This window comes from Salvelinus alpinus, chromosome 32, assembly GCF_045679555.1.
Source record: "Salvelinus alpinus chromosome 32, SLU_Salpinus.1, whole genome shotgun sequence".
Classification (NCBI taxonomy): Eukaryota; Metazoa; Chordata; class Actinopteri; order Salmoniformes; family Salmonidae; genus Salvelinus; species Salvelinus alpinus.
Genome location: NC_092117.1, coordinates 20,771,776 through 20,793,714, shown reverse-complemented (window position 1 = coordinate 20,793,714; position 21,939 = coordinate 20,771,776). Strand labels below are relative to the sequence as shown.

General features: G+C 44.7%; 1 protein-coding gene across 1 annotated transcript in view; it reads right to left on the bottom strand.

Annotated features, from left to right (window-relative positions):
* Positions 1-21,939, bottom strand: part of LOC139562466 (serine protease HTRA1A-like) — a 39,599-nt gene that overhangs the window by 4,955 nt on the left and 12,705 nt on the right. The window contains exons 4-7 of the mRNA XM_071380185.1: positions 1,378-1,572; positions 860-892; positions 512-626; positions 203-260 (exon numbers count right to left, since the gene is read on the bottom strand). Coding sequence (XP_071236286.1) covers positions 203-260; positions 512-626; positions 860-892; positions 1,378-1,572 — 401 coding nt within the window. The remainder of the gene's footprint in view (positions 1-202; positions 261-511; positions 627-859; positions 893-1,377; positions 1,573-21,939) is intronic.

Sequence of the window (21,939 nt, the reverse complement as noted above, 5' to 3'; positions counted from 1 at the left end):
ACTGAAATGCAGTTCACCAGGTCCAGTTCAAATACATTCTTTTTGACAGCTTTGAATAACTGCATTTTCCAGTTTAGTGTACACATTCACAGTCTCAAATCTTTCTTTGCATGTATCGGGAGTTGACGGTCCTAGAAAAGAAAAGTACCATCTTTATCCTTTTCATTACAAGTATAAGGTGAGTGACTAAGGATCTACTTACGCTGGGGTGAGTGTCATCATCCTCACACCAATGTATCTCTTCTTTGTCACAGCTCTTCCTAAGGAAACACAACAGCAAGAAAACCACCAGGTTTGCAATGGGGTATACCTTTCGACTTGGAGGATAGTTGAGTGATTCTGAAGCTAGGCCATGGGTTAAGATTAGTTATAAAGGGGCTTGAATCAAAATGTCTGTAAGTGTTTATGGTTATCCTCAAAACATGTGGATAAGAGTGTAGACAGGACCTTACACTAATGGGACATATTTAGATGTTACACACAGGATGACCATAGGGATTTAGCGTCCTACCTCGGGACTGTCTGTCGTAGGATTCAGTCAGGAACTCTTGGATCTTGTCGGAGGGGATGGCGAATGAGATACCAGCCGTCACTTTCAGAGTGTTGATCCCGATCACCTCACCATCCTTCAATAACACAATCAATAACAAAGTCATTCAAGTAGTGTCTGACAACCAGACTGACCAGAATCACTCATAAACAAAGTGACACACTAATAACACTGTAACACTCCTACACGCAATCACACAGTTGCATACAGTCTCAAAATATTATGTGCCATCATTCAGACACATTATCTGCTGTCTATTAGACATGTACAAAAACTGTATAGCTGTCAATAAACAAACAGTATTCTCACCAGATTCACCAGAGGGCCTCCTGAATTACCATACTGTAAACAGAAAATAACATTACTGTAACGCTCGTCGTTAGGTGGAAGAGAGGAGGACCAAATCGCAGCGTGGTACGTTTCCATATTTATTGGAACACTTATAAACACGAACAAAACAATAAACAGAATGAAACCAACGACGCTACAGACCTGAACATGTGAACCTAGTGAAAACAAAGAACGCAATGAACAGGAACAATCACCCACAAACAAGCAGTGAACACAGCCTACCTAAATATGGTTCCCAATCAGAGACAACGTAAAACACCTGCCTCTGATTGAGAACCATATCAGGCCAATAATACACACCTAAACCAATGAAACACAAAACATAGAATATACCCACCCAGCTCACGTCCTGACCAACTAAACAAAGACTAAACAAAGGAAATAAGGTCAGGAACGTGACAATTACTTCAGTTCTCAGTTCACAATCCTTTGTGATGTGTGTGTGTGTATGTGCGTGCATGTGTTCACAGACTCACGTTGATAATAGCGTCTGTCTGAATGTATTCCATTTCAGAGTTGCGTAGGCCCAGCTCCTTGCCCCCTCGTTGGGTTGTGCTGACTATCCCTGTGGTAACTGTGTTCTGGAGGGAGAAGGGGCTTCCGATGGCCACCACAAACTCCCCAGGCCTCAGGTCTGACGAACGCCCCAACATCAGCACAGGAAGCTTGATCTGTAGGGGGGACAGGTTAGGGGGGAGATATTTAATAGGTACACATCCCTCAGTAACATTGAGTTATATCTAAGCAGCAGCACTAGACACTGTGGGCCGTAAAACTATCCTTCCCCACATACATACCATTGGAGGCTCCTCAGAGGAGGAAGGGGAGGACCATCCTCCTCAGTGAATTTCATAAAAATAAAAATAGTAAAACATTGAAAAGGTTTTAGATAAAACTGTACTAAATATATTAATGTCACCAAATAGTCTACAGTAGCCTCAATAGCACTGTAATGAGTGCGCTGAGAGTCGGGAAGCAAGTACAGGGAGTGAGTGTTTTAATAAATAAACAAAACAATTAACACGAAACACAAACAACGCACTGACATGAAACAGAGTCAATAACACCTGAGGAAAGAACCAAGGGGAGTGACAGATGTAGGGAAGATAATCAAGGAGGTGATGGAGTCCAGGTGAGTGTCATGAGGCGCTGGTGCGCTTGACAATGGTGACAGGTGTACGGGATAATCAGCAGCCTGATGACCTAGAGGCCGGAGAGGTAGTATACGTGACAAGCACTCTATAGGGTAGCACCATGGTATAGCCGGAGGACAGCTAGCTTCCGTCCTCCCCTTGGTATATTGACTTCAATACAAAACCTAGGAGGATCTTGTTTCTCACCCCCTTCCATAGACTTACACAGTAATTATTATGACAACTTCCAGAGGATGTCCTCCAACCTATCAGGGGTCTTGCAGCATGAACTGACAATCAAAGGATCAGAGAATGAATCTAGTACTGAAAGAATAAGCTACAGCTAGCTAGCACTGCAGTGCATAACATATGGTGAGTAGTTGACTCAAAGAGAGAGAAAAACAGTAGTTGAACAGTTTTCAACAAAAACTGTATGTAGTGAGTTTACTAAAGCATTAGTTTCATTGGCTATGTTGACTAGGACGTTACTTTAGCTAATATGGTGACAACGATGAAGGCTGTGTGTAGCGGTTATGACATGGTTTGGCTTGGAAAGTTTTTTTTTGCCTGGTCACATACATCTGATGTGTTGTTCATTGAAGTCCACAAACGAAGGGAAAGGGTGAGAGGAGGAGAGTGCATAGAGGCGAGAAGGAATACAATGTGACTGCTATGAAATTGAACTGTGTTTATGCATGATCAGGGGTGTATTCATTATGCCGATTCTGTTGAAAAGCGTTTCTTAAACGGAAGCAAACGAAACAGGGATAAAAATACCTGAATTTGTCCAATAGAAACTCGTTTGCAACTGTTCGACTAATGATTACATCCAAGATAAGCTAGATGCAGGCAGTGAATGTGTCACTGTCTGTCCATGTGTCACTGTCCATCATCTCAAATTTTTCTCTCGACCTGTGTAAACATTCACTCATAGGCTAGGTTGTAGCCACCTCATGATGGATATAGGGAAAATTTGAGTATCATGTAGTAGCCTAAACCTATCGTTGTTACATTGAACTAGGTGAATGGAATATGAATGAGATTCATCCAATATACTGTAATAGAAATAAGGCCATACTCATGAAAAATAAACAGCACTGACCGCCAGTGATATAAGGATGCCTTCAGAAAGTATTCACAACCCTTATCGTTTTTCACATTTTGTGGGATTAAAATGGATTAAATTGGCATGTTTTGTCAACGATCTACCCAAAATACTCTATGATGTCGAAATGTGAACATTTGTAAAAAAAAAAAGAAAAGAAAAAAAGAAAAAAAAAGAAGAAATAAAACACCCTGAGTAAACACATGTTAGAATCACCTTTGGCAGCGATTACAGCTGTAAGTCTTTCTGGGTACGTCTCTAAGAGCTTTACACACCTGGATTGTGCAACATTTGGCCATTATTCTTTTCAAAATTCTTCAAGCTCTGTCAAATTGGCTGTTGGTCATTGCTAGAGAGCCATTTTCAGGTCTTGCCATAGATTTTCAAGCAGATTTAAGTATTTGTATTTATTATGGATCCCCATTACCAAGGCAGCAGCTACTCTTCCTGAGGTCCAACCACATTAAGGCACTTACATTACACATAAAACAAAAGATAGAACAGTATATCGTTTAACACTATCACACCACCACATATCCAAATCAAACCAAGTCAAACTTGTAACTCGGCCACTCAGGAACATTCACTGTCTTCTTGGGAAGCAACTCCAGTGTAGATTTGGCCTTGTGTCTTATGTTATTGTCCTGCTGAAAAGTGAATTAATTAATTCCCATTGTCTGGTGGAAAGCAGACTGAACCAGGTTTTCCTCTAGGATTTTTGGCTGAGCTTAACTCCATTCCGTTTATTTTTTATCCTGAAAAACTCCCCAGTTGTTAATAATTACTAGCATACCCATAACATGATGCAGCCACCACTATGCTTGAAAATATAGTGCTGTACTCAGTAATGTGTTGTATTGGAAGTACAAAAAGTTAGTGGCTTTGCCACATTTTATACAGCATTACTTTCGTGCTTTGTTGTAAACAGGATGGGATGCATGCTTTAGAATATTTTTATTCTGTACAGGCGTCCTTATTTTCATTCTGTCAATTTGGTTAGTATTGTGGAGTAACTACAATGTTTTTTTTAATCCATCCTCATTTTTCTCCTATCACAGTGCATCTCTTTTATTAGTGGCCACTGGCCAGTACCTCATAAAACAGTACAAATCCACTTATGTTAAACTCTTGAACAACTGAGACTCCATGGTAAGGAAACCATGAGCCAGAAACAGTGCCTAGACAGACAGACAGAGGGTATATTTATCCATCCACAGTTTCCCTGTCTGCATGAAATCATCTCCCTTCTGTTCAGTCATAGCCAATGAGTGTATGGTCATAGCCCACGCGTCGCCACATCACGTTGAGTGTGTAGTTCCCAACACACCACCCAACAAACTCCCTGACAACAGCACAATCTTGAGAGACCTTTCCCGGTTGTTCCCCTGTATCCATTTTGTTTACCCTGGGTTATAAATAGAGTCACAGTGTGGAAGCTAAGGTAACTGAGACTGACTGGCCAACAAGCCAAAGATACACACAGACAAAAGTCTCTGTATCCAAACACAGAAACACGTCCTGTAATCAACTACCCAGGGATATTCATAGTGCAGTGCCATCATAAAATATGATAACACTACATTTTCCTTTCCAATATAGTGTACACACTAGGTTATTACATGGTGATTGTCATCTCTGCGGAGTGACGACATAACATAAGGGCCACTTTTGACTGCTGACCGTTGCCAACAATAGCTGAATAGGTCTTTATACAGTATAAAATCCATCTAACACTCTAAGACGCCATTTGAGCTTTTTGGGTTGAGGGAACTCAGTGCGAACTTGACCCCTGAGGTGTAGCCTAGGTATTAATAGAAGATGACAGTTAGAAGATGAGAGTGCGTAACCCCACCACCACTCCCTCTAATTTCTTTCATCCAGACTTGACACCGGAATAGCAGTCTGTGAACTGCTATCCAGTCTGTGACTCCCCACCCTCACACACACACCCTCACAAACACACACCACCCCGTACCTTGACCCCACCGAGTTAAAGGGATAAGCAGATGGAGGGAGGAAGTGAGAGAAGTCAGCCCGATCTGAATCCCTAACACTGAGACGGTCTACCAACCGCTTGCTGTGGTGATACTGGTAATAACAGCGTGATCAATATAACATTGACCTGTCGCTTATTGAATTGTCTCAGCCCAGTGAATAATGAAAAACACAACTTGACAAACACCTGCACATATCCATCTGCTTCCACACAATGCTGCCACTGACTTGTGGGCGGTACAGTCATGCGTACACACATTAACTCATACACTGTGGATGCCAAGGCTAGCTGATATGAGCCCTTGAGGGTGGGAGTGTCTAGGTGTGAATAGGAATAAAGCAAACATCAAATGGCTATTCATGTGTGAGGACTGTTAGTCTAGCTATCACCTACTGACCACTTGTACTCAGCTGCTTTTTGTCCTTGTGGATACCGAGTCGAATACTGTAAATGTAATTTCAGTGCTTCTGACTTTCTCTTGACCAGAAGTGACTCACCAGGTTGTTTTGGACCATGGGCCTTAATGCATTAACACTCATCCAGGGTTCTATACTTACTTTTTCCACTGGTGACACTGTTGCACCAAACATTTTCAGTTTGTGGCACCAGCACATGATTTGGTTGCACAATTTTTTTTATTACAAACAATGAGAATTGACCTGGCCTGTGTCCCATAATGTTCCTGCATTCCATACAAAACCAGGCTAATAATGACTAGCCATCTTTCAAATTAGCTTGTGTTCCTTGAGTTGGGTAGATTAACTCTAACAGCAAAGAAAAGAGACTGTTTAAATAAGAGACTGTTAAAATAAGAGACTGTTCAAATAAAGTGCAAAGTTCAAAGTGCCATGTGTTATTTTCTACACAACCTTCCAGAGGGTAGAATATGAAAAAAGTATACTTGATACCAAAACGATACAACAGCAATAAACTTTTTTGCTCTCATAAGCACCCGTTTTAATAGAAAAACAACCAAATTGGATGTAATATGTCAACAACAATGCTTAAACCAAAATAGGGAACCTTTTTTTGAGGTCTGGATAAAATCTGAGAAATTTAGATTTTTCAGTGTAGTACCCCTTTAATTCAGGTGCACACCAGCCAGACAGTTGTATTTGGCTAGCAGTGTTTTTGTAGCATACTTGTGATGGAGTTTTCAAAACAAATGGCCACTGGATTGATGCAAATAATCATGATTCTGCCAGGTAGGCATAGGCTACTTTGAAGTTTTAATTGCTTTTCCATCTATCCAAAAACAATTAGGCTATCATTAGCATCGCTAATGGCTACAAACAGTGGTAGACATATAGGCCACATGGCTACATGCACAGCAGGGCTCGACATTCAGTTAATTTTGCCAGTAGTACACAGGGCCAGTGCCCTGCAACTGAAAGCTACTGCCTCAAAGGAACAAAAATACTGGCCCAGGTCAAGACTTGACAGGAAACTGAATGATGCGTGCATAATTTCAATAGGTCATTTGATCTTTCATACAAAAAAAGCCTATAGAAAAAAGATTTTAAAAATATATATAAAGTAAGTATGCATTACCACTACCACGATTACATTACAACGGAACGACTTGATTAGTGTAGTGTTAGCTGGCTACATAGTTGTCTTTGCTATCTTTGTATCTAAGATAATTGTGTAGCTTAGAGTTGGTTAGAGTAATTATTCGGTTAACTAGCCAGCTATTTTCGTCCGCCGCGCTGCGCTGCCGTCTCCTACCTAGTCAACACTGCTAGCTAACACTGCTAGCTAGCCAACTTCTACCGAATAGCAGCACTGTAGAAACTCACATTACAACTTACATTACAACGGAACGACTTGATTAGCGTAGTATTAGCTAGCTACATAGTTGTCTTTGCTGTCCTTGTATCCAAGATAATTGTGTAGTTTTGAGAAATTGTCGAGGTTACCTAGCCAGTTAGAGGTTACCTAGCCAGCTACACGTTCAAACAAAGTCAACAACGTAGCCACTGCTAGCCAGCCTACTTCACCGCCAGCAGTACTATATCATTTTAGTCAATAAGATTTTATTTTATTTTTGCAACGTAAGCTTAACTTCCTGAACATTCGAGACGTGTAGTCCACTTGTCATTCTAATCTCCTTTGCATTAGTGTAGCCTCTTCTGTAGCCTGTCAACTATGTGTCTGTCTATCCCTCTTCTCTCCTCTCTGCACAGACCATACAAACGCTTCACACCGCGTGGCCGCTGCCATTCTAACCTGGTGGTTCCAGCGCGCACGACCCACGTGGAGTTCCAGGTCTCCGGCAGCCTCTGGAACTGCCGATCTGCGGCCAACAAGGCAGAGTTCATCTCAGCCTATGCGTCCCTCCAGTCCCTCGACTTCTTGGCACTGACGGAAACATGGATTACCACTGACAACACTGCTACTCCTACTGCTCTCGCCTCGTCTGCCCACGTGTTCTCGCACACCCGAGAGCTTCTGGTCAGCGGGGCGGTGGCACTGGGATCCTCATCTCTCCCAAGTGGACATTCTCTCTTTCTCCCCTGACCCATCTGTCTATCGCCTCCTTTGAATTCCATGCTGTCACAGTTACCAGCCCTTTCAAGCTTAACATCCTTATCATTTATCGCCCTCCAGGTTCCCTTGGAGAGTTCATCAATGAGCTTGACGCCCTGATAAGTTCCTTTCCTGAGGATGGCTCACCTCTCACAGTTCTGGGTGACTTTAACCTCCCCACGTCTACCTTTGACTCATTCCTCTCTGCCTCCTTCTTTCCACTCCTCTCCTCTTTTGACCTCACCCTCTCACCTTCCCCCCCTACTCACAAGGCAGGCAATACGCTTGACCTCATCTTTACTAGATGCTGTTCTTCCACTAATCTCACTGCAACTCCCCTCCAAGTCTCCGACCACTACCTTGTATCCTTTTCCCTCTCGCTCTCATCTAACACTTCCCACACTGCCCCTACTCGGATGGTATCGCGCCGTCCCAACCTTCGCTCTCTCTCCCCCGCTACTCTCTCCTCTTCCATCCTATCATCTCTTCCCTCTGCTCAAACCTTCTCCAACCTATCTCCTGATTCTGCCTCCTCAACCCTCCTCTCCTCCCTTTCTGCATCCTTTGACTCTCTATGTCCCCTATCCTCCAGGCCGGCTCGGTCCTCCCCTCCCGGCTCGACGACTCACTGCGAGCTCACAGAACAGGGCTCCGGGCAGCCGAGCGGAAATGGAGGAAAACTCGCCTCCCTGCGGACCTGGCATCCTTTCACTCCCTCCTCTCTACATTATCCTCTTCTGTCTCTGCTGCTAAAGCCACTTTCTACCACTCTAAATTCCAAGCATCTGCCTCTAACCCTAGGAAGCTCTTTGCCACCTTCTCCTCCCTCCTGAATCCTCCTCCCCCTCCTCCCCCCTCTCTGCGGATGACTTCGTCAACCATTTTGAAAAGAAGGTCGACGACATCCGATCCTCGTTTGCTAAGTCAAACGACACCGCTGGTTCTGCTCACACTGCCCTACCCTGTGCTTTGACCTCTTTCTCCCCTCTCTCTCCAGATGAAATCTCGCGTCTTGTGACGGCCGGCCGCCCAACAACCTGCCCGCTTGACCCTATCCCCTCCTCTCTTCTCCAGACCATTTCCGGAGACCTTCTCCCTTACCTCACCTCGCTCATCAACTCATCCTTGACCGCTGGCTACGTCCCTTCCGTCTTCAAGAGAGCGAGAGTTGCACCCCTTCTGAAAAAACCTACACTCGATCCCTCCGATGTCAACAACTACAGACCAGTATCCCTTCTTTCTTTTCTCTCCAAAACTCTTGAACGTGCCGTCCTTGGCCAGCTCTCCTGCTATCTCTCTCAGAATGACCTTCTTGATCCAAATCAGTCAGGTTTCAAGACTAGTCATTCAACTGAGACTGCTCTTCTCTGTGTCACGGAGGCGCTCCGCACTGCTAAAGCTAACTCTCTCTCCTCTGCTCTCATCCTTCTAGACCTATCGGCTGCCTTTGATACTGTGAACCATCAGATCCTCCTCTCCACCTTCTCCGAGCTGGGCATCTCCGGCGCGGCCTACGCTTGGATTGCGTCCTACCTGACAGGTCGCTCCTACCAGGTGGCGTGGCGAGAATCTGTCTCCGCACCACGTGCTCTCACCACTGGTGTCCCCCAGGGCTCTGTTCTAGGCCCTCTCCTATTCTCGCTATACACCAAGTCACTTGGCTCTGTCATATCCTCACATGGCCTCTCCTATCATTGCTATGCAGACGACACACAATTAATCTTCTCCTTTCCCCCCTCTGATAACCAGGTGGCGAATCGCATCTCTGCATGTCTGGCAGACATATCAGTGTGGATGACGGATCACCACCTCAAGCTGAACCTCGGCAAGACGGAGCTGCTCTTCCTCCCGGGGAAGGACTGCCCGTTCCATGATCTCGCCATCACGGTTGACAACTCCATTGTGTCCTCCTCCCAGAGCGCTAAGAACCTTGGCGTGATCCTGGACAACACCCTGTCGTTCTCAACTCACATCAAGGCGGTGACCCGTTCCTGTAGGTTCATGCTCTACAACATTCGCAGAGTACGACCCTGCCTCACACAGGAAGCGGCGCAGGTCCTAATCCAGGCACTTGTCATCTCCCGTCTGGATTACTGCAACTCGCTGTTGGCTGGGCTCCCTGCCTGTGCCATTAAACCACTACAACTCATCCAGAACGCCGCAGCCCGTCTGGTGTTCAACCTTCCCAAGTTCTCTCACGTCACCCCGCTCCTCCGCTCTCTCCACTGGCTTCCAGTTGAAGCTCGCATCCGCTACAAGACCATGGTGCTTGCCTACGGAGCTGTGAGGGGAACGGCACCTCCGTACCTTCAGGCTCTGATCAGGCCCTACACCCAAACAAGGGCACTGCGTTCATCCACCTCTGGCCTGCTCGCCTCCCTACCTCTGAGGAAGTACAGTTCCCGCTCAGCCCAGTCAAAACTGTTCGCTGCTCTGGCACCCCAATGGTGGAACAAACTCCCTCACGACGCCAGGTCAGCGGAGTCAATCACCACCTTCCGGAGACACCTGAAACCCCACCTCTTTAAGGAATACCTAGGATAGGATAAAGTAATCCTCCTAACCCCCCCTCCCCCTTAAAAGAGTTAGATGCACTATTGTAAAGTGGTTGTTCCACTGGATATCATAAGGTGAATGCACCAATTTGTAAGTCGCTCTGGATAAGAGCGTCTGCTAAATGACTTAAATGTAAATAAGAATGCCTTTTTTAATAAGCCTACCCAATGGCATTGACATTCACATAATTTTTTTAAAATTCTAAAATACACTGAGTGTACAAAACAATACACATGCTATTTCCATGACATAGACTGACCAGGTGAATCCAGGTGAAAGCTGTGATCCCTTATTGATGTCACTTGTTAAATCCACTGAAATCAGTGTTGATGAAGGGGAGGAGACAGGTTATAGAAGGATTTTGCCTTGAGACAATTGAGACATGGATTGTGTGTGTGTGCCATTCAGAGGGCGAATGGGCAAGACAAAATATTAATGTGCCTTTGAAAGGGGTATAGCAGTAGGTGGCAGGCGCACCTGTGAGAAGCACTGGAGTCAACGTGGGCCAGCATCCGTGTGGAACGCTTTCGACACCTTGTAGAGTCCATCCTCCCACGACACAAAAACAAACAGCTTCAGGAATCCATCTTTTTAATCATTTACATAGCCAAGATTAAAAATAGCATTATTATAATGGCCTAATCTTTTCACTGGCCCAAGCTGGCCACAACAGGGATGATTGACTGGTCTGGAGGGTTTCCACAACCTCCCATGCATGTGGAGCCCTGACACACACAGACAGGGGCAGTCGCGTGTGTCACGTTCTGACCTTAGTTCCTTTTTTATGTCTTTATTTTAGTTTGGTCAGGGCGTGAGTTGGGGTGGGCATTCTAGGTTGTTTTTCTATACGTTATATTTCTATGTGTTTGGCCTAGTATGGTTCTCAATCAGAAGCAGGTGTCGATCGTTGTCTCTGATTGAGAATCATACTTCGGTAGCCTGTTTTCCCACTGAGTTGTGGGTAGTTGTTTTCCGTTTTAGTGTTTTCACCATTCGGGACTGTTTCGGTTTTCATTTTGATTCTCTTGTTCTTTTTGTATTTTGTATTCATTCTCATTAAAAGTTATTATGGATACGTACCACGCTGTAACGGTTTTCTTCCAGGGGTGAAGGAGAGGACCAAAGTGCAGCGCGGCTAGTGTTAAACATGTTTAATGAAGAACAAGTGAAACACTACAAACAACAATACAAAATAACAAATGTGCAAAAACCGAGACAGACCTATCTGGTGCAGACAATCACAGAGACAGGAAACAAACACCCACAAAATCCCAACACAAAACAAGCCTCCTATATATGATTCTCAATCAGGGACAACGATTACCATCTGCCTCTGATTGAGAACCATATTAGGCTGGACATAGAAACAGACAAACTAGACACACAACATAGAATTCCCACCCAGCTCACGTCCTGACCAACACTAAACAAGCAAAACACATAATAACTCTGGTCAGGACGTTACACACGCTGCATTTTGGTCCTCCTCTCCTTCCACCTCTCCTTAACGAAAGCCGTTACACCGTGCCATTGTTGCCTCTTTAGAAAGTTGGTTAATTTTTTGTCAATTGCACATTACAGTTTGAATAAATCATGATGATAAAAAAGCAACCCGTGAACCAAAAATGTACGTGACCAGATAAATTTGTTTCACTGGCACTCTTGCGACCAATTAACAAGAAGAGGAGCAGGCAACCCTCTCCTGCGTTGGCCGTCCCCAACATCATGTGAGATGCTTTCAGTTAAATGCACTACTGCCTTGTTCTAGATCTTAACTTAAAACTTTCAGTTGAAATTTCAACCTTTCTATAAAAAATACCTGTTTCCCAAGCTCTCCGCTGACTCATACAGAAGATAACTGAGAATGGCACAATATCATTTTAATAGAGGCTGAGATAGTGACAGATAAACTTCAACAGAAAGCACCAGTATTTACTAGCAGCCATCCAGAAAAACAGTTGCATGTCAGAGGCACTTAGAAGTGGTGGTAAGAATTTCAGACATTCAGGCTTTATCCTATCATCTCAACCAAAATTGTACTGTACATCTAGAGTGTCTGCCATGGGAGATGGTGGAAGGACCAACGAGGAAAATACCTCCTTTGTTGCCATAGACAAGTCTTTGTTTCAAATTACAGCTTTGGCCGTTTGGAATCACTTAAAAACCCATTACATTAACTTTTATGACTTGATCCCAGGTGCAAACTTGGTTTTTGTCAAGCCTCACGCTGTGATGGACTGTCGCTAATAGTTTCAAAGGCGTATGGAAACCTGAGAAAAAGGGTTAATTTTACATGAACCCGAACAAAAAACAACTGTTAACAGCACAGAGGCATGCCAGTGAAACACCCCCTGTTTGGTGATTAAACCTATGACCACTTCTAGAGTCTTTGCTGTGGTCACTACTGTGCTTTTCTTATAGGGGACTTCAAGGCAATACGCAAATTGTAGTGTATTCAAGGTTTTAAAAAATGCTTCTAAAGTTACTAATTTCCGCTTAATGTCAGACTTGATTTGCGGTAACAAAACATTTATCTAATTATGTATCAACCTCTACAAAATGTATTATAATCCACATAATAATTCACATTTCCTGTTACTGCATGATTATTTTCCTGCTGTGAGAAGCAGGGTCAAATTAAGACAGCGCATCTGTAGGTATTATGTTAACTTTTTAGTCCTATGCTACCATGCATACATATCATGGGGCCACTAGCAAATGGTGTGACCGTGTGTGGGTGAACGCTACTATGGCTACACATTAACTTTGTCGCAAGGGTTGTGCCTCAGTGGATAAAGAGGAGCTTGATCCAACATGATAATACCTGCAGAACCATCAGCTCTGGGGATCAATATGGTGCACATGTTGTTGTAAATGCCACAGCCAACACAACAGCAAACACATGGTCGAAAGCTTTCTCTGTGTTTCCAGCATGATTTACAGACACTCTGGAAGACTGGATGGCATCTCACCAACGGGCGGCTAGACACCACACGCCTTTAATCTGTGGGCCATGCAGATCTGATGAGATGCGGTTAGGATGTATGGGTCTCTCTTCCACTGCATCGCTGGCCTGGGAAACAACCACCTACAAACTAGGCCTTGTCTGGAGCATGGAATAAAAGAGCAAGGCCAGTCTGCTTCCCTTGGCCCTCGTCCCGACACGCTGCTTCCGTAAGGATGGGAGCGATTGTGGGAGAGCGAGTGAAATGGAGGATGAGACGAGGATGTGATTCATTTTCCCTCTGCTTCTTTCTGAAGGACGCCACTCTTTCCACTGAGAAACAGAGCATGTCCTGGATGTCTCCTGAACGGGGACCAATAAGAGCCTCATTAGCCTATTAGATCACTTAGCTTTGCAGACATTTGGATCCGTTTTCCAGGCCACATCTCCTCTGTCTTTGTCTGCCTCTCCATCCCATTCTCTCTCTGTCAGAAATGAATGTAGCACTTTGTCTCTTTCTCCTTCCCATCCTCTGAAGTCCCAACTTCTGCAGACAGACTAATGTAGCTGCAGACGTGTAATGTCTTCCCCAGAGACGAGGGTACACCACACAAGAACGGACCGACCCAGCCGCCAATAAACTCTGCTTCTCATGAAGCACCGAGGGAGAAGAGAGGGTATTCTACATTCAAAAAGTCAACTTTCAAAGCTCAAAGTCATAAACATGTGTGATCGATTCTCTCTCAGTGTGCTGATATGAAATACAAAGTTTGATAGAAGTCACCCATACTCATGACGCACATTTGAGGCAAGAGAGGGACAGATGGAGGGAGAGTGAGGAAAAGAGGGAAATAAATACATAGTTAAAAGAGTACAGACCTGAAGCCCTGAGGACAGAACTGTGACAACTTACTGTATTTTTCATAAAAATTTGGAAATTCCAACTTTTCCTTTATTTTGGCCTCTAATTATCTCCCTCTCTCTCTCATCCTCTAATTTCTCTCGCACTGACACTTTCCATCTCTAGTCGACTCTTTCCCTAATATCCACTCTCCCCTGCCCGTACCCACTGTCTCATTAGCTGGGGTGTCATGAGTCAGACCCCCTCCCCTCTCCCCCTAGCCCATAGCCTCTGTCCTGTCCCACTGTGGGGTTAGTCATGGAACTGGGACTGTGCCCACTGGGCAGACTGGGTAGACACTTTCTCACACAGAAGAGAAAACTGGGGCAAAGAGTTCAACAGCTGTCTTAGCTATGTAGCCAGAGTGGGGCACGGGGTATATGGTCAATCCACAGTCAGGTACTGGGCTGTCATGGTCAACCAGTAGTTGGATGGTAGTCTTACCACAGGGCACAAACCATTAGACTTTTCAGTGTCTTGAAACTGGTTTTTGAGAAGTAATGATGCTGTATTTTCCATCCATAATCTTTTCTTCAGACGTCCATGGATCACTGCTTTGGGTCTGATATCACCTTCCAGTTGTCTAGTATGTGTATTGAATGTAGACCAGAGTGTATAGCACAGTGGTCTTCCAGGGCCAGTTTGGGGAACCACTGTAGGCCGCATAAAAGAAAACATAACCTTGTGCTTGTCTTGGCGTTTTGGCCGAGGCTGTGTGCAGCCCTGTCCTTGTCATGAGTGTCTTTTCAGCTGTGCATTGAAGCGAGGGAATGCTCTGCGAGGCATTCTGTGGTGCAGTTACTCCTAGCATGTGGCTTTGAATGGGTGCCAGACATTCCTTCATATGGCTGTCGAATATGATTCATGTGGGATGTGTATCCCACTAGTCCACAAAGCAACAATCTCTCTAAGTTACTGTACGCTGCCTCGGCAAAAACCTTGCATGGCCTACCTCCATGCCATTTATGACCAAAACTATTTGCTCATTGGAGCATGACATGGGTATTCATCTGCTGGTAATGAGTCTTTGCAGAATGTATTCCAAGTTTCTTTCAGAGAATCGTTTCCTAACGACTGTTGTCTCTGAAGTATTTTTATCTGAATGCCATTGCCAACATTAACTATGTGTTGAATGCCAGCGTTTACAAGGACCACTTCGTTGCACATGTTGCACCTCTCAAACAATCAGCTGTGTTATCCCCCCTTTCCCCCCTCTGATAACCAGGTGGTGAATCGCATCTCTGCATGTCTGGCAGACATATCAGTGTGGATGACGGATCACCACCTCAAGCTGAACCTCGGCAAGACGGAGCTGCTCTTCCTCCCGGGGAAGGACTGCCCGTTCCATGATCTCGCCATCACGGTTGACAACTCCATTGTGTCCTCCTCCCAGAGTGCTAAGAACCTTGGCGTGATCCTGGACAACACCCTGTCGTTCTCAACTAACATCAAGGCGGTGACCCGTTCCTGTAGGTTCATGCTCTACAACATTCGCAGAGTACGACCCTGCCTCACGCAGGAAGCGGCGCAGGTCCTAATCCAGGCACTTGTCATCTCCCGTCTGGATTACTGCAACTCGCTGTTGGCTGGGCTCCCTGCCTGTGCCATTAAACCCCTACAACTCATCCAGAACGCCGCAGCCCGTCTGGTGTTCAACTTTCCTAAGTTCTCTCACGTCACCCCGCTCCTCCGCTCTCTCCACTGGCTTCCAGTTGAAGCTCGCATCCGCTACAAGACCATGGTGCTTGCCTACGGAGCTGTGAGGGGAACGGCACCTCCGTACCTTCAGGCTCTGATCAGGCCCTACACCCAAACAAGGGCACTGCGTTCATCCACCTCTGGCCTGCTCGCCTCCCTACCTCTGAGGAAGTACAGTTCCCGCTCAGCCCAGTCAAAACTGTTCGCTGCTCTGGCACCCCAATGGTGGAACAAACTCCCTCACGACGCCAGGTCAGCGGAGTCAATCACCACCTTCCGGAGACACGTGAAACCCCACCTCTTTAAGGAATACCTAGGATAGGATAAAGTAATCCTTCTAACCCCCCCCCCCTTAAAAGAGTTAGATGCACTATTGTAAAGTGGTTGTTCCACTGGATATCATAAGGTGAATGCACCAATTTGTAAGTCGCTCTGGATAAGAGCGTCTGCTAAATGACTTAAATGTAAATGTAAATGTAATGTTATCAAGCTGAACAACAACTTTCTACCAATAACAACTTTCTACCAATAGGGAATAATATTAAGTAATTGTTATTGTTCAATTGTTGCTCACATTTGCTAGTGGTGTCTAGATGTGCAGTTGTAAGATATAGGAAAGTACTGCACCAAGATGGCTGCTGTTGGCCTGGAAGGATGTACTTAAAATCCAATCTGTCTCCTGGGAGTTGAAACTCTCAATGTCATTCCCACTCACGCTCATAGGCAGGGATTAAATAGCATGGGAGCTACTGTGTAAAGTCACACTCCTCAAACCCTCTTATTTATGCCACTTATAATATTCCATAAAGTTTCAATTTGAAGGAATATTGTGAAGATTGGCAGTTACTAACCTTAATTCCGGCTTTAACTTTGACTCATCTGCCCCGGGCTCTTTCTTCAATTCCGGGCTGCCCATGAGAAAACGCCAGCAACAAAACAGGCAGGAGAGGGGGAGTCCAGGCGAGGTTAAGACAAAGGGAAAACCGGCCACCTCTTCTCTCCATTCTATTGGCCAATGACTTGGTAATAAGATGGACCTCCGATTGTGATTTTGCTATCAATGTGAATCTCGTAACTGCAATATTCTCTGCTTTTCTGAAACATGGCGTTCGGACAAGATGCCCCCCATGGCTATCCAACTCAATGGATTCTCCATTCACCGAGCGGACATGACAATGAATTCAGGGAAATCGAGAGGGAGAGGGTTATGCCTCTTCATCAACAGCAAATGGTATGCTGAAGTTTCGACCCATTGTTCACCTGTCTTGGAATACCTGATGGTCAAATGCTGACCCTTCTGCCTCCTGAGAGATTTTTCAGCTGTTAGCATGACTGCTGTATATATTCCACCTCAGGACAAGAAATACAACGAGCTAGCGCTTAACAAACTGTACCGGAGCAATACGTCTGACACCAACAGGCTCCTGAACAGCTTCTATCCCCAAGCCATAAGACTGCTAAATAGCTAACAAAATGGCAACAAGGACTATCTGCACTGACCCTTTCATTTGTTTTTCATTTTTGTACTCACTCACAATCACACTGACACTCACACACTTAATTTGCTCACACACACATAACATGCACACACATTCATACTGACTCTACACAAGCACACACACTCACATATAATCATAGTATACGCTGCTGCAACTGTTTATCATATACCCTGATGGCTAGCCACCTTACCCCTATATCTACCCCTACCACTCCAGTATACCTGCACATTGTTAATATGGTATTGGCACTGACCCACTGTTTCATATAAAGACGGCACCGAAGAACATGGCTGACGTTTTATATTCTCCCAACCAATTGCGCAATTGTGTTATTTTTTGGGACGTTTTGTGTAACTTTAAAAAAAACGTATTGTGTACATAATGTTGCTGCTACCATCTCTTATGAATGAAAATAACTTCTGGACATCAGAATATCAATTACTCACTGCAGACTGGAAGAAACGTTTTCCTTTAACAAGTCCGACGAGAAGGATATCCTGCTTTCACTGGAACAGGCCCAGATCCACGCCTTTTGCGTGAAAAAAAGACGCCCGAAAAGGGGACGCAGATTGGGGATCGTTCAGAGAAGCCAGAGGCGAGCGAGTAAACTCCCAATGCCTTCCATTCTCCTTGCTAAAGCGCAATCGTTAGAGAATAAAATTGATGACCTACTATTAAGATTATCCTACCAACGGGACATTAAAAACTGTAACATCTTATGTCTCACCAAGACGTGGCTGAACGAAGAAATGGACAATATAGAGCTGGTGGGATTTTCCATGCACCGGCAGAATAGAGACGCTACCTCTGGTAAGACGAGGGGTGGAGGTGTGTGTCTTTTTGTCAATAACAGCTGGTGCGCGATGTCTAATATTAAAGAAGTCTCGAGGTATTGCTCGCCTGAGGTAGAGTACCTTACGATAAGCTGTCGACCACACTATCTACATTATCCTGATGCTACACTACAGGATTTTTGCTAGCACAGACTGGAATATGTTCCGGGATTCATCCAATGGCATTGTAGTTGCATATTCCCGATTTCCCTGAAAAGTTGCATATCGCGGGGGCCTATTCGAAGCTAGAGTAGTACAACCTGTGGCGTACTGCACTAGCTTTCAATAGTCCCCACGATATGCAACTTTTCAGGGAAATCAGGAACCAATACACACAGTCAGGTAGGAAAGCAAAGCTTAGCGTTTTCAAACAGAAATTTACATCCTGCAGCACTAATTTCAAAAGGTTTTGGGACACGGTAAAGTCCATGGAGAATAAGACTACCTCCTCCCAGCTGCCCACTGCACTTAGACTGGGAAACTGTCACCACTGATAAATCCACAATAATCCAGAATTTCAATAAGCATTTCTCTATGGCTGGCCATGCTTTCCACCTGGCTACCCCAACCCCGGCCAACAGCTCTGCACCCCCCGCAGCAACTGGCCCAAACCCCCTCGCTTCTCCTTCACCCAAATCCAGACAGCTGATGTTCCGAAAGAGCTGCAAAATCTGGATCCCTACAAATCAGCTGGGCTAGACAATCTGGACCCTCTCTTCCTAAAATTATCCGCCGCCATTGTTGCAATCCATATTACTAGTCTGTTCAACCGTTCTTTCGTATCGTCTAAGATTCCTAAAGATTGGAAAGCGGCCGCGGTCATCCCCCTCTGCAAAGGGGGAGACACTCTAGACCCAAACTGTTACCGACCTATATCCATCCTACCCTGCCTTTCTAAAGTCTTCGAAAGCAAAGTTAACAAACAGATCACTGACCATTTTGAATCCCACCGTACCTTCTCCGCTATGCAATCTGGTTTCCGAGCAGGTCACGGGTGCACCTCAGCCACGCTCAAGGTCCTAAACGATATCATAACCGCCATCGATAAAAGATAGTACTGTGCAGCCGTCTTTATTAACCTGGCCAAGGCTTTCGACTCTGTCAATCATCGTATTCTTATCAGCAGACTCAACAGCCTTGGTTTCTCTAACGACTGCCTCGCCTGGTTCACTAACTACTTCTCAGATAGAGTTCAGTGTGTCACATCGGAGGGCCTGTTGTCCAGACCTCTGGCAGTCTCTATGGGGGTACCACAGAGTTCATTTCTCGGGCCGACTCTTTTCTCTGTATTTTTCAATGATGTCGCTCTTGCTGCGGGTGATTATTTGATCCACCTCTAAACAGACGACACCATTCTGTATACATCTGGCCCTTCTTTGGATACTGTGTTAACAAACCTCCAAACAAGCTTCAACGCTATACAACACTCCTTCCGTGGCCTCCAACTGCTCTTAAATGCTGGTAAAACGAAATGCATGCTTTTCAACCGATCGCTGCCCGCATCTGCCCGCCCGCCTAGCATCACTAATCTGGACGGTTCTGACTTAGAATATGTGGACAACTATAAATACAATTGAACTTTGAAGTTTACATACACCTTAGCCAAATACATTTAAACTCACTTTTTCACAATTCCTGACATTTAATCCTAGTAAAAATGAATTGTCTTAAGTCAGTTAGGATCACCCCTTTATGTTAAGTCAGAATAATAGTAGAGATAATGATTTATTTCAGCTTTTATTTCTTTCATCACATTCCCAGTGGGTCAGAAGTAGATATACACTCAATTAGCATTTGGTAGCATTGCCTTTAAATTGTTTAACTTGGGTCAAATGTTTCGGGTAGCCTTCCACAAGTTTCGCACAATAACTTGGGTGAATTTGGCCCATTCCTCCTGACAGAGCTGGTGAGTCAGGTTTGTAGGCCTCCTTGCGAGTACACAGTTTTTCAGTTCTGCAAACAAATGATCTACAGGAATGAGGTCAGGACTTTGTGATGGCCACTCCAATACCTTAACTTTGTTGTCCTTAAGCCATTTTGCCACAACTTTGGAAGTATGCTTGGGGTCATTGTCCATTTGGAAGACCCATTAGCGACCAAGCATTAACTTCCTGACTGACGTCTTGAGATGTTGCTTCAATATATCCACATAATTTGCCTTCCACATGATGCCATCTATTTTGTGAAGTGCACCAGTCCCTCCTGCAGCAAAGCACCCCTTCAACATGATGCTGCCACCCCCGTGTTTCACGTTTGCGATGGTGTTCTTTGGCTTGCAAGCCTCCCCCTTTTTCCTCCAAACTTAACGATGGTCATTGTGCTCAAACAGTTATATTTTTGTTTCATCAGACCAGAGGACATTTCGCAAAAATGTACGATCTTTGTCCCCATGTGTAGTTGCAAACCGTAGTCTGGCTTTTTTAATGGCGGTTTTGGAGCAGTGGCTTCTTCCTTACTGAGAGGCTTTTCAGGTTATGTTGATATAAGACTCGTTTTACTGTGGATATAGATAGTTTTGTACCCGTTTCCTCCAACATCTTCACAAGGTCCTTTGCTGTTGTTCTAGGATTGATTTGCATTAAAGTATGTTCATCTCTAGGAGACAGAACACATCTCCTCCTGAGCAGTATGACGACTGCGTGGTCCCATGGCGTTTATACTTGCGTACAATTGTTTGTACAGATGAACGTGGTACCTTCAGGCATTTGGAAATTGCTCCCAAGGATGAACCAGACTGGTGGAGGTCTACATTTTCTTTTCTGAGGTCTTGGCTGATTTCTCTTGATTTTCCCATGATGTCAAGCAGAGGCACTGAGTTTGAAGGTAGGCCTTGAAACACATCCACAAGTACACCTCCAATTGATTCAAATTATGTCAATTAGCCTATCAGAAGCTTCTAAAGCCATGATATCATTTTCTGGAATTTTCCAAGCTGTTTAACAGCACAGTCAACTTAGTGTATGTAAACTTCTGACCCACTGGAATTGTGATATAGTGAATTTTAAGTGAAATAATCTGTTTGTAAACAATTGTTGGAAAAATTACTTCTGTCATGCACACAGTAGATGTCCTAACCGACTTGCCAAAACTATAGTTTGTTAACAAGAAATTTGAGGAATGGTTGAAAAACGAGTTTTAATGACTCCAACCTCAGTGTATGTAAACTTTTCACTTCAACTGTACCTTGGTGTCTGGCTAGACTGTAAACTCTCTTTCCAGACTCACATTAAGCATCTCCAATCCAAAGTTAAATCTAGAATCGGCTTCCTATTTCCCAACAAAGCCTCCTTCACGCATGCTGCCAAACATACCCTCGTAAAACTGACTATCTTACCGATCCTTGACTTCGGCGATGTCATTTACAAAATAGCCTCCAACACTCTACTCAGCAAATTGGATGCAGTCTATCACAGTGCCATCCGTTTTGTCACCAAAGCCCCATATACTACCCACCACTGCAACCTGTATGCTCTCGTTGATTGGTCCTCGCTACATATTCGTCGCCAAACCCACTGACTCCAGGTCATCTATAAGTCTTTAGTAGGTAAAGCTCTGCCTTATCTCAGCTCACTGGTCACCATAGCAACACCCACCCGTAGCACGCACTCCAGCAGGTATGTTTCACTGGTCATCCCCAAAGACAACACCTACTTTGGCCGCCTTTCCTTCCAATTCTCTGCTGCCATTGACTGGAACGAATTGCAAAAATCACTGAAGTTGGAGACTTATATCTCCCTCAATAACTTTAAGCGTCAGCTGTCAGAGCAGCTCACCGATCGCTGCAGCTGTACACAGCCCATCTGTAAATAGCCCTTCCAACCAACTACCTACCTCATCCCCATAT